Source organism: Carlito syrichta, unplaced genomic scaffold (genome assembly GCF_000164805.1).
Source record: "Carlito syrichta isolate Samal-C Ts95f unplaced genomic scaffold, Tarsius_syrichta-2.0.1 Scaffold304734, whole genome shotgun sequence".
In the NCBI taxonomy this organism is placed as follows: domain Eukaryota; kingdom Metazoa; phylum Chordata; class Mammalia; order Primates; family Tarsiidae; genus Carlito; species Carlito syrichta.
The window spans coordinates 770,698-784,512 of record NW_007248830.1 but is presented as its reverse complement, the minus strand read 5'-3'; the positions used below and the strand labels follow the sequence as shown (position 1 = coordinate 784,512).

The 13,815-nt window shown below is 36.2% G+C and overlaps 1 protein-coding gene across 1 annotated transcript in view; it reads right to left on the bottom strand.

Annotated features, from left to right (window-relative positions):
• The window catches only part of INPP4B (inositol polyphosphate-4-phosphatase type II B), a 433,157-nt gene that overhangs the window by 211,869 nt on the left and 207,473 nt on the right, over window positions 1-13,815 (bottom strand). Inside the window, exon 9 of the mRNA XM_008060793.1 lies at window positions 9,401-9,473. Coding sequence (XP_008058984.1) covers window positions 9,401-9,473 — 73 coding nt within the window. The remainder of the gene's footprint in view (window positions 1-9,400; window positions 9,474-13,815) is intronic.

The following is a 13,815-nucleotide window of genomic DNA, read 5'->3' as shown; positions in this document are numbered from 1 at the left end:
ACGCTGCTCACACAGACACCAGCTGTGTAAATCAGCAAATGACTGTGTAAATGGTATTCAGCTCTGGTACTCCACTAGAGCATCATGTAGGAGATGTTCTTCTGACCACACAACAGGCTTCTCCCAGCAACCATAACTACGTAACACCTATTATCAGTTCTTTTTAAAGAAAGCCAGTCCTGTGTATATTATCATCTTCATTTTTTCACCGCTTTTGTCAAAACAATGGCTTAAAAAATATCATATGACAGATTCTACCAAAAGAAAAGCAGTTGAGATATTTTGAACCGTATCATGGTATTGTGATGACTTAATGAGAACAAAGCTCTGAACTGGTCTGAATCTTGATTGATACATTCCCCTTGAGGACCACCCTCTTAGCTGAACATAAAGTAAATGACAGATTTTTTTTTCCTTTAAAATTGCAGCACAACTCAAATTTCTATAGTGTCTCTCCCAGCTCTGTAATAGGGACATTTAACAAGGTAGCATGCCACCTGCTTCTCCATGGCATTCAGCAACTGTGAAAGTCAAACTGCTGCAGTTCTGAATTATCCAAAGTAAAGATGCCAAGGAAATATTTAACAAAGCCAACACAAATAAAAAGGACTGTTGTTCAAGCAACCTGGGGCAGAAAAGATAAACCAGAGAGACATCAGAGGGATGGTTTTCTCTTTTCTCTTTCTGTAAACAAAAGTGTACTAGGAATATCAGCAGTTGATTGGACAAAGGACTTTTTGGAAATACAAATTCAGGGTCCAGGAGATAATTAAAAAGCTAAAACGCAATCGAGCATAGGCTCATGCCTGTAATCCCAGCACTTTGGGAGGCTGAAGTGGGAGAATTGCTTAAGCCCAGGAGTTCGAGACCAGCCTAGGCAACATTGCAAGACCCGCCTCTCTACAAGAAAAAAAATATTAGCTGGCCATGGTGGCATGCACCTGTAATCCCAGCTACTCAGGAGGCTGTGGCAGGAAGATTGCCCGAGCCCTGAGTGACAAGGTGAGACCTCACCTCAAAAAGAAAAGAAAAAAGAAAACACTGCAACACTTCCTTCACCAGGTTTATCTTTTGTACATTTTTCCAAATGAAGCTAATCTGTGATTATCTTCACACACTTTCTTGATTTCAGGAAGTGGTAGAAGTTACATATTTAAATGAATCTCACTTTATTGGCTTCAGACCTTGCAAAATCATTATTTTAAGATAGCGTAGATTCTTGCAGAAAATCCATTCATTCTGTAGTTTTAATTATGCAGTTGCTTAATTGTTTAATTATTCAATTGAATGCACCTATATTGTCTATTCTCCAAAAGCTACATTATACTTTCTAAGGATGTCTTCGTAAACCAATTAGATGCTGACACACCCTCTTTTGTATTTGAAGATGTCTTAGATTATATACACAATCAATGCAAGTTGGCTCTTTCCAACATTGGATGAGAACTGAAAAACCTAAACAAAGATGACAAAAACACTGTTGTGAACATAGCTACAGAAAAGAGAAGGTAAGAAAAGCGTGAGAACAGCTGAAAAATATAGCAAAGAGATATCCTCAATCCAACCCAACCCACAAGCTCTTGGCCTTCCATCTTCAACTGAAGGCCAAAATTAAGAAAAACTATGACAGATGCCCTAATAAAACATAAAAGTAATACCTGTCTCCAGTGGGTGACAGTTGGTGAATTTCATATGTAGAATTTGGATTTTAGATCTCAGGTGGTCAGAAAAAGGACTTGCTTCAGCTCTGTTCATTCTGTTTCAGTCAGTGAAGGGAACAACTAGGAAAGCAAGAAGTTGGCCCCTATTTCATGCTGAGAAATCTGGAACAACCTGTGGTTTACAACTATCCTCAAGTTGTTTCTTGCCAACATGCCTCTTTCTGTGCCTCACAGGAACTTCCCCCTTTCCTAGCTACATGTCATCATTCTATAATCTTAGGCCAGTTATCACCTCCTCCAGGAAGCCTTCCTTAGCCTCCACTGTCTCCCTCTATATAGGCATCTCTCCTTTTTGTTGCATCCCTTCATCTCTACCATGCTTCTTACCAATGTTACTACAGTAGTGTGTTTACTGGTCCATGTCTCCCAGGGGAATGTGAGCTTTGGAAAAAGGAGGTCGCAGGGAGCCATGCAGTTTTCCTTGTTCTCTGTTTTCCTCCTGTGCCTAGAACAGTGAACTTAGACCTTGTTTTAGATGTTTCCCCTCGTTATCTTTCTGTGAAGAGAACAGGTACAGCACCAACAATTATGTAAATTGAGAGAATAAAAAATGTAAGAGGAAAGACATAATTAAGAACCCCACTCCGGGGAAGAGCACAGGCGTCAGGATGATTAACTACAGTTGAAACCACATTCATCCACAACATGTTAACTTTTTGATGTTATCATCTTCCTGCCTTTAATATTTTGCTTCTAGTTTACCTGAGGTGGGCAGGGAAGGAGATACATGGACTTATAACATAAAGATAGTTGAAGCATTTAAAGGTGTCTAAGAGGTGGTTCCACTGGTTATTAGACAGTGAAATTCACTCTAACATTTGAACTTAATTAACACTCTAAATTAAATTCTCTATTAGTACACAGTAATTAAAATGTTGAAAATTCCCCATGAAAAGTAAAGTGGGTGGATTGCATCGCATTTGTTAAAACAGCTAATGGCAAAGAAATCCAGTAAGAAAGTAAAAAGGATCAAGGAACAATGCAACAAGCCAAATGGCCACCATTTTTTTTTTAATATCAGAAAGTTATACACCCAAGCACAACATCTATTTGAGCCATATGAAGAAAAGATATCTTTGTTACTATAAAATGACTATCATCTGACATTTGATAGGAGAGTAGATTTAGTACTGCATAAATGAAAAGGAAAAACTGAAAATTTCCTTTTTGGCTGGAATTCATCAGGACTCAAAATGAGTACGGAGGAAGCTTAGACATCTCTTAACATATTCTGAATCACTCATTGCTTTGGATGGGGGTGGTAGTGAGGAGAAAGTTATCTCAATATTTAGCTCAGTTGTGTGGTATTGTGAAAAGCAATTAAAATCCATGGCGCTATATGAGGCAGAAAAAAAAATTTAAATGGGAGTTTGTTGGTAATTTTTAAGGAAACTAATAAAATATTTTATTCTAAATCTAAATAATTAAATGTGAATGTCTTTCACACAGAAAGAATAACTGTGGGTTTTCTGTTACCTGAAGCATAAATTCAAAGAAGATTCACTTGTTGTCTGTCATTTGACAAGCATGATTGTATTCTGGTATGGGAACCCCTCACTGTGTTCAAGAGGTAAAGAATGTATTCCCCTCCAAGCCTGGCTGCAGTTGCTGCCCTAGGCATCTTCTACTTACAGGATGGCTGTATGTTGTACATCACCAGAAAGATGCCTCGCTGGCTGCTGACGACCCCATTCCAACATCAGGTTGGTTCTGGGTATTTTTCCTTTTAGATGGTGTCTGTGAGTGCATTGACTCCAAGTCCCTCAATATTTGAAACCTGTTTCCCATGAGACCTTTCTCCCTCCCTCCCCCTCCCCCTCTGCCTCCCCTCATCCTCCCCACCCCACCCCCACCTGCGCTTCCCCACTCTCCTATGTATATGTGTTTAAGCTTAGGAATCACCTTTGTCTAAAGGGCCTCATAGGGAAGTCAGCTGTCTTGCTTGGTTCTCTTGGGATCTCAGGTGCACATTTAGCAGGGTAAAAATTTTTGTTTTTTATAATTTACATATACATATATACACACTTTTAAGTCAGGGTCTCACTCTGTCACCCAGACTGGAGTGTAGTGGCAAGATGACTCACTGCATCCTCGACCTCCTGGACTCAGGTCATCCTTCCAGTCAGTCTCCTGAGAAGCCAGGACTACAGGTGCATACCACTACACCTAGCTAATTATTTTATTTATTTATTTTTTGGAGAGATGAGGTCTGGCTATGTTGCTTCGGCTAGTCTTGAACTCCTAGGCTCAAGCAATCTTCCCACCTTGGTCTTTCAAAATGCTGAGATTACAGGCATAAGCCACAATGCCTGGCCTCTTATAATGATTTTTCTTTAACCAATAAAATATTGACCAAGTTCTAACTGCTGGGAGATGTTTAGATCAATGGGAAAGGGTTCATGCTAAATGATGTGGAATTCAAATTACAGGATTTAAAAGTCTGGTGCCTGTTAATCTAAAAGATATACTGTAAATAGAAGAAAAAATAAAGAGAAGCAATATTTCTTCTTTTTAAGTAGTTTGCATCTAGCATCTTCTGCAGAGCTACAGTAGTAGACAATTTGACACCATTTTGGGAAAAAGAATTAAAGCTAAGTGGGTCTATTTTGAGAAAGGTACGGTTCATCTGTGAAGCAGGAAGTACAAACACCAATAAGTTCTCCAAATAGAAGGGCAAACTGCACATATTTATGACTAATAGCTGCGCATTCTCCTCATCTTTGTCTAGGTTCCAACTCGCACAGTCATGGAAATCATTGCTGACAGATAAACCATCTCAGAATGTGCAAGACAGTATGCACATTAATATATAGCACAGAAATGGTCTTTAAATATAAAGGACAATTTAATGACTCAAGAAGTATGGAATTCAACTAAAAAATACAAATAAAAAAATCAGATCTAATGCTGACAGGGGAAATTCACTCTAAATGGGATAATAATAAAAACTTTGTGATGGGACCCATTAGCTCCTCAGATTTGGTATGGTAATATGAGCCCATGGGCTGAAGTACTCTGTAGAATTACAATTTCAGGAGGAAGAAAATTGGAAAAATTAAGAAAGCTAGAGAGAATTGTCTTCACAAATGTTTTAAAAGTTTTATCTCCTGCAGGCTTTTTAACTGTAAAGGATAACTCCTGAGAAAGACAACTGTAAATGACAAAGATTTTATATGTGCCTCCTTGTAAAACTTATTAAAATGAATCTTTGAATGAAATGTTTCTAAAAAGGAAAAACTAAACTGTACTACTAACTTCAAGCATTTGAAATTCAAAAATTATTCAGTTTAATTTGGTCATTTAAAAAAAATCTGATATGCAAAGAAGCTGAACTATCAGGGTCACGTTGCTGGTTAACAAACCTAGGCTTTGACACCAGTTCTTTGAGAGCCCATCCAGCACTTTTCTGTTGAAATGACAAGAACCCACTTATTATTGTTCAGCTGCAGACAAGTTGCCTCAGTTGATGACTTAGTAAGGATACCAAACTCCATGACCATGTGAGAGACCTTGCCAGCTGCAGTCAAAATTAACTTCCCCTATTCCCCTTCCTACTCCACTCCCAATATCAAATCATTTTGGCTTGCTTGGTATGATTTTGCTTAAAAAGCAAATCATTAAAGAGGTAAGCCTACTGTTTTAGCAACTTTATGAGTTATGTGATTAGAAAGTCAAACTAAATAAGAGCTTCACATATCTAATGCTTACTGTGTCTTCTGGTGCGCCTTGTTTGGGGTCCCATATATATTTCTTGTGGAATTGTAAATTTTGCCCCACTACTCTTCATTCTTTCTCTCCTTCCACACTCAACTCCCCAGACTCCCAATATACACATTCAACTTGCAAGGCCATGAAAAGAGTAAGACCTTATGGAAAAGAGCTTTTTTCTTCTTAGTTTTACAATAGATAAGTGAATTTCCTGATTTATAAATGAAACCTCTAGAGATGTAAATGGAGTAGTGAAGAGCGGATATGAGATATGACATTCTCTCCCACTCACTCAATAAGTACTTCATAACTCACTTGAGACTGGCAAGTTCCATCTAATACATTAATACAAAGACTTGAGAAGAATGTCAATAGCTCCCTTTGCCTGCAGATTTTTTTTTTAAATACCACATGGGAATACGAAGGATTAATTCCAAAGTTGCTGAATTTAGATAGATGAATAAATAGAACAAAAGATAAGGGTACACACAGGCCAAAGTCATACATATTCTATACCTGCACAAAGCGCTTTTAAATTCTGAACAGAAACATTTTATGAATAGTGTTTAGTTGTATTTTTAATACTTTTTTTAAAAATCTAGACTTTAGAGCATTTGGCTTTCATTTAGTCTGACTTCCTTTAATATAAAATTAAAAAAAAAATTGTGGCAAGTATCCTAGTTTCACAGTGTTCCTTCGGGTTACCTTATTTTCAGAATTAAGCCAACTATCACCACCAAAATGGTCACCTCCACAAAAAGAAAAAACAATAATTGATCATTTTCACTCTACTAAGTATACTTAAATTGCAGAATGCAGCTGCTCCCATCAATTTCATGTCAGTTATCTTTGTCATACTATAATTTATGCATAATAAACAACACCCTAGTTGTCTGGAAGTGTTAATATGGCTTCCAAGACTCATCGTGCCTTACAGGTTTTTTGACACAAGTATTAGAAGGTGCAGATTTTTATTTTTCAGTGTGTTCTCTTTGTCTCTTCTTCCTTAGGTAACAGATTTGCTTGTTTCAAGAGTAATTTTTCTCTTTCTTCTTGAAATTTATACTTAACCAATCAATATCTTAAAATGGCATTTATTTTTGAGTGTATAAAAAGTTAAAGATTCATATAAGCAAATTGTTAAAAATTGACATAATTTATAGTATAAATTATTTTGGTGATCGCCTGAGTCAAAGTATAGTTAACATGAACTTAACACCCCACTCAAATTTATTTTGCAAAAATGATATTTAGTAAAATAAATAGGTTGTGGACTATGAATATATTGAATATTGAAGTAAAGAACTAAAGGTTTAATCAACTTTCAGTTGGAAAATAAATGCGAGGAGGACCCTTTGATAATACTTTACAGGGAAATTCATCAGGTGCTTTATTTATGATGTACAGCTGATCTAGCTTTCTGGGTAGAACCTTTAAAACATGGTTTAATAATACCTCCTGATATTAAATCTTTAATAAAGACAAAGAAACAAACAAAAATCCAATGCTATTTGGTCATAGGCTGAGAAGCGGCTGTTCTTTGGTATAATCCCTTATTCTGTGTAAGTAGATTTGACTTTTTAAACATATTTCTCAATTAAACTGAATATTTTATTTCTCTGTGTATTTAAACATAGCCCAAGGGTGCCCTCCCTTCTCCATTCCTATTATTGGCTGCCTCCTGCAAGGAAAAGTTGCTGATAATTTAGGGGTTATATATTAGTAAGGCCTTGAAGTTCTGCATTATTCATTAATCTGATTATTATGCTATCTATGTCACTACTTAAATGTACAACATGACGGAGCTAGAAAAAAAAAGAGTTAGGCATTTTTCTGTGACACCAACCTATTAATTAATGTCTTCTTAGTAATACCACAGTCCAGTAAGAGCAAAGACATTGAAATCAAAACTGGGTTTAAATCCTTGTCCTGCTATTTACTAGGTAGGTGACCTTGAACAACTGCCACATCTGTAAAGTGTGGATAACAATAGTATCCTCCTCACAGCACATGTCAGAGAATCGGCTGAAGCAAGGCATATAAAGCATTTAGCACATTGTTATGACTGTAGTCATTATTTAACAGTAGTCATTATTTATACCCTCAATGGTCATACAAGTCTCATTACAATTTAAAAATGTTACAGGATTTTACATATTCATATTATCACATCTATTTTAACTGTACCATATGTCTCAATTGTACTCATAAACACATTTAATCCACAGATCAGTACCCTGTTGAAATACAAATATATTACTATGAACAACACGGTACATGTATACACTCCCAAAAATGTATGCATGTGGTCAGGAATCTTTCGGACTGAATCCCTGTACCTATTGTCTGAACAATTTTATTTTATGAATTGTATAATTAGGAAGTCAAAATAAATATGAGCTTCACCATTTCGATGACTTAGACTGTCTTGTGTTTCTTGTTTCAGATAATACACAATTCAATAGCTAAAAGCAAAAAGCAACTTACAGTCACACATCACATAATGATAGGGACACATTCTGAGAAACGCATCCTTAGATGATTTCATCATGTGAACACTGTAGAAAATATTTACGTAAACCTTGATGGTATAGCGTACTACACATCTGGACTAAAGAGTCCATTGCTCCTATGCTCAAACCCATATGGCATGTTTCCATACCGTGTGCTACAGGCAATCGTAACACAATGGTAAGTATTTGTATATTTAGATAGAACTAGTATGGAAAGATATGGTATAAAAGATACAAAAGAGTACACTAGGCCCAGCCTGTCATCCTAGTACTTTGGGATGGGATGAGGGGGAGGCAGGTGGATTGCCTGGGCCCGCAGGTTCGAGACCAGCCCAGGCAACATGGTAAGACCTTGTCTCTACAAAAAATAAACAAAAAAAAATTAGCGAGGTGTAGTTCCGGCTACTTAGAAGGCTGAGCAGAAGGATCTCCAGAGCCCAGCGGGTAGAAGCTGGGGTGGCCATGAGCATGTCACTGCACTCCAGTCTGGGCAATGGAGTAAGACACTAACTCAAAAAAAGAAAAAAGAAAAGAAAAAAAGAGTACACTTCTATAGAGCACTTACCATGAATGCAGCTTGCAGAACTAGAATCTTTCTCTGGGTGAGTCAGTGAGTAAGTGGTTAGTAAATGTGAAGGACTTGGACAATACTATATTATAGACTTTATAAGCACTGTACACATAGGCGACAATAAATTTATATTTAAAAATTTTCCTTTCATCAGCTGGGCGTGATGGCACATGCCTGTAATTCCGGCTACTTGGAAGGCTGAGGCAGAAGGATCGCCGGAGCCCAGCTGGTCGAGGCTGCGGTGGCCGGGAGCGGCCACTGCACTCCAGTCTGGACGATAGAGTGAGACTCCAACTCAAAAAAAAAAAAATTTCCTTTCTTCAGTGATAAATTAACCTTAGAGTACCATAACTTTTCTTATATTATAAACTTTTAAAAATTTTTCTTAACTTTTTTCTCATAATAACACCTAGCTTAAAACACATTACACAACTATGCAAAAATATTTTTATAACCTTATTCTAAAAGTTATTTTATATTTTTTTATCTTTCTACCTTTCAAACTTTTTTCTTAAAAACGAAGTAAAAAATACATATATTAGCTTAGGCCTCCAACAGGGTCAGGATCATCGAGATGTCACAAGGCAATAGGAATGTTTTAGTTCCGTGATCATCACTGTCATGCATGTGGTTTGTATAATGACAAACATCATTGTGCAACACATGACTGTGTTTGTCTTGCTATATAGCTAACATATTTCTATATCCTTCCTCTGTTATTGTACAGTGTGCTCCCATTCTGATGGCTACCCATGACTTACCAGTTCATTCATTAAGTTTCACAAATGACTTTGAAAATGTAGCCCAGGCTCAGTGTTGAGGTCACAGGAAATTAAACTTTATTTTTATGTGAAAATAATATAAATATCCGAAACCAAGTTACATACCTGCATTCAAAAAAGGTAAGTTATCTTTTCCGCTCACACTCTCTGGGGCTGTACATTCACATACCAGTGCACACTAGGAAAGAATTTAAAAGAAGAAACAAAACACATTTGAAAATAATCAAAATGAGAAATGATTGTCTTTTATTTGGTTTGCAAACCTGAGGCTAAGGACATGGTTTCAAAAAGTTTCAAAAAAACCTTTTTTGTAAGAGTATTTCCAGCCTTATCTTTATTATGAAGAGTGTTTAACTTGTGATTTATTTACATTTAGATATAATGTGCTTGTATTATATAAGCAGACTGCATTTCAGTTCCAATTAAATATTTCCTAGGGAATAAAGTAGAAAGAGGAAAAGGGTTATTTTCAATGTGCTAGATACACATTCCTGGTACAGTAATTCATATTTGACAAACTGATTCATTTTGTATTTCTTTTTCCTGTGCTGATTTCAGACTAACAGAAAGCAAATTTTTTTCAACAGTTAAGTAACTGCAACTTTAAATAAAACAACTCAAAAAAAAATAAAAATTTAAAAATTTAAAAAAAGATACATATGTTGAAGAAACTAACTACATAGAGCAAAAGAATTTCGGTGTCTCCAGCTAAACAATGCAAACACTTGCTCATAAAGTATGAAGACCATTTATAAATAAGCTGATCTCTGGAATCCATAATTAATTGATTAAGCTTATGACCTTTACAGAACTGACATTTTCTGAACAGAAAGAGAGAAGAGACACAGAAGAGCACATTGACATGTTCCTCCCAGTGAATGAATCATGATAGGGGAGAATCCATCCCAAACAATCCATCATTAAATGTGGTCCTCTCCCTCAGCTTCCTGTGAAACTGTAACTGACAGAGGAAACAAAATTCTTCTGGCCTCAAGAGGTTGACAAGATACCCATTTTCACATAGGCAGACACTAGCACTTGTTTTTTCTATCGCTACCCTTTCCCGTCACAAAAAAGTAGTAGAGGAAGGAGGAGAGTGAACTTTCAGAGCAAATGTACCAGATGCAAACAAGTAGATACAAACAAAGCAAACAACAAAAAAACCTAGAAAGTTCTCTTGGTGAAAAATCCTCAGGGAATCAGCCATCCTTCTATAGGTCTCGCATGACTCTGCTCAAGAGACTCCAGGGCTCAGACCAACCTCCCCAAGGTTGTATTTTCTGTTATTTTCCAACAGTTCTGTCTCCCTCCACCTTTCCTCACCCATGCACAGGCTCCCTTAAATGATAATAGACACTGACATCACTGTAACTGATGGAATGTACAGGGGATGCCAAAAAATATATACACATTTTAAATATGATGTTTACTCAAAAAATGGCATTAATCAAATGAATGCTAACATCACTCTGCAACAGGCAGGAAATTCAAAGAAAATGGTGGAAGCACCATTGAGCAAATGTTACACTACACATTGTGACTGTAATTTAATTCAACTTCAAAAAGTAAAACATAGATAACATCTCTTAAAATGTATATACATTTTTTGGCATAACGCCCTCCCCATATGTTCCTCAAATATATTGAAGAAGAAGACAAATAATTCAAAATGTTGACATAAATGTTACTTTCTGTATTGTTTCAGTTTACTATGTATTCCTCCATCATAACATTCATTACATAACTCAGTAAATTTATTGATGAGGAAAAAATGTGCTTTTACAGTATCTTTATTAAGGTCAAATTTACTGAAAGACTGAATGACTGCAAATAGATATGGAAATATGACTTTCAAACACTCATAATTTTTATCCAAACTGAGAGGCAGATACTTAGGACAATTTCAAGCTAATAGCATTCTTACTTTGCAATTCTATTGTATTTTAGAACTCTACTATTCAGAATGTTCTTAAGCTTTAAAATTATTTTTAAAATAATTTTAAAAACACCAAAAGATATCCTGTAAATATTAATTAGTATTTTCACATTTGGAATCATTGTTTTATTCTTCAACTGTAGAAACTTGAATTATATAACCTGTGTTTTTATTTAAGTGAACATGTTTTTGAATCCAAGAACCATATGCCTATTTATTTTGCTCATTTAATTTAATTGTTTTTACAATTGACTCTAGCTTCAGTCTTACACTGTACTAGATGCTACAGAGAATGTAAAGACACAAATGTTGTGGACTCTGAGGTTGAAGAGTCTCAAGCTACAGATACTGCTATTTACAATTATGATGATGGATATTTGTCATTACTTAAATGATGTGAGCCCTCACTGTAATGATTTCACATTTGTGAATCTGAACAGCAATAGTAAATATCACATGCCTAATTGTGCAACACATGACACCATAAGCTTCTTTATTTCAATGAGTACTTTACAAACTGGCATTTTATAGTGTCCAAAGAAAAGAAGCATACGATATGTAAACTTCTCAGAGCTTAAGAATTTTGTATACCATATTAGTTTGCCATGCATTGAGCCAGAAAACTCATCAAGTTTTAAGAAAATGATCATAAATCTCTATAAGAATCCATCAAAGATCAATACTTGGCTAAGCACTTTTCAATATACCTATATATTAGTTTACTCACTAAGTCATGATTCTCAAAGGTTAGTCCAGAGTTTCCTGAAAGACCTTGATAACTTTGCATTATGCATATAGCAGACAAAATTATTTCACTAATACTAAGGCATTATTTGTCTTCTTTCCTCTCTTTCTCTTATAAAAATGTAGTAAAATTTGCTAGAGACAAAATGATATAGTTACTTGATGTTTAGTTAAAAAGTGCTTGTGTACTCTTCTGCTTTAAATATACTTGTTTTAATTCCTAGTATGATAAAAATATGTAGATATAGTCCAAATATGTAAAATCTCTTACACAGTAGATACCAAGAGATTAAATCCACATAAACATAGCTTTTGAGTATAAAATATGAGAACTGCTGCACTTATGTGACCTCATTTGGTCTCATGACTCTAAATACCATTCAAACACCACCTGATGACTTACACACTAGTATATAATTCTAGTTTGCGTAACCTCCCTGAATTCCTGGCTTAAACCTCCAATCACTAACTTACATCACACTTGTCTGTCTAAGGAATTTGCAACGTAACAGCCTGCCTCCTCCACCTGCTTCTCCCATTGTTCCTTTTCACAACAATTGGTAATTCCATTCTCTGACTGTCCTTTGCCCTTGGAGTCTGATCACATTTCACTTTCTCCATCAATACCATCCTGTCGCAATTCATCTTCATTTCTAGCCTGAAGTTTTGCAATAACCTCTGAACCAGGCTCCAATCTTCAATTCTTACTGTCTTTCAGACCATTCTCTATCCTGCAGCCAGAATGATCTTAAAGCACCAGACAGAACATTTCACGTCTATGCTCAAAAATCACGCACTGGCTTTACATTTAGCTCAGTCTCATGGGCCTAAAAGGGAGTTCTGAATCCATTGTCTTCCCCAGGAAGCTCTCACTTCAAAGGTAACAACTCTCCTCGGTGACCCCTCAGCACCAGTCACACTGCTCCTTCAGCACAACAAGTGTGCTGCCATCTCAGGTCTTAGAATTCCTGTTCCGGTCATATATCCACGTGTCTCACTCCTGTATTTCTTACAAATTTCAGCTCAACTATGACATTGTCAGTGAATTTTTATTTGACCATCCAGTATAAACAACCATGCCCAAGTACTCTCTGTGCCTTTTACCTTGTCTTATTTTTTTCTATAGCATTTAGCATCAACAGCTCAATATATTAGTTGTTGTTTTTTAATTGTTTACTTCACCTGAAAAATAGTATCTGCCTCTTTGGTTCATTGTAGAATGCCCAGAACCTACTGACATGCCTAGAACTCAGTAGGCAGTCATTTTTGATACATTAAATGATAAATATGATGTGCCTACATATGTGCTTTATAAGTAAGGCTGGTCATAATATTTTACATATTTATTTATTTATTACTTTTTAAAGGCAGGTTCTCCCTTTTTTACCCAAGCTGGAGTGCAGCAGTATGATCAGAGCTCACTGTAGTCTCGAACTCCTAGGCTAAAGTGATCCTCCTTCCTCAGCCTTCCAAGTAGCTAGGACTACAGGCACGTGCAACCACACCTAGCTAGTTATTGTTTCCATTTCCTTTATTGCTACTGAGATTAAATTTATTATTATATGTTCATGGACCACTGGAGTTTCTTCTTTACATTTTGTGTTTATATCATTTGCCCATTTAAGCAATGGTTTGTCTTTCGTGTTGATTTGTAGAAGTTCTCACCATAAAATGGAAAGTGATCATTTTTTGTCATATATACTGCTTATATCTCTTAGCCTATTAAGTCTTTTTTTTTTTTTTGAGTTGGAGTCTCACTCTGTCACCCAGACTGGAGTGCAGTGGCCGCTCCCGGTCACCGCAGCCTCGACCTGCTGGGGTCCAGTGATCCTTCTGCCTT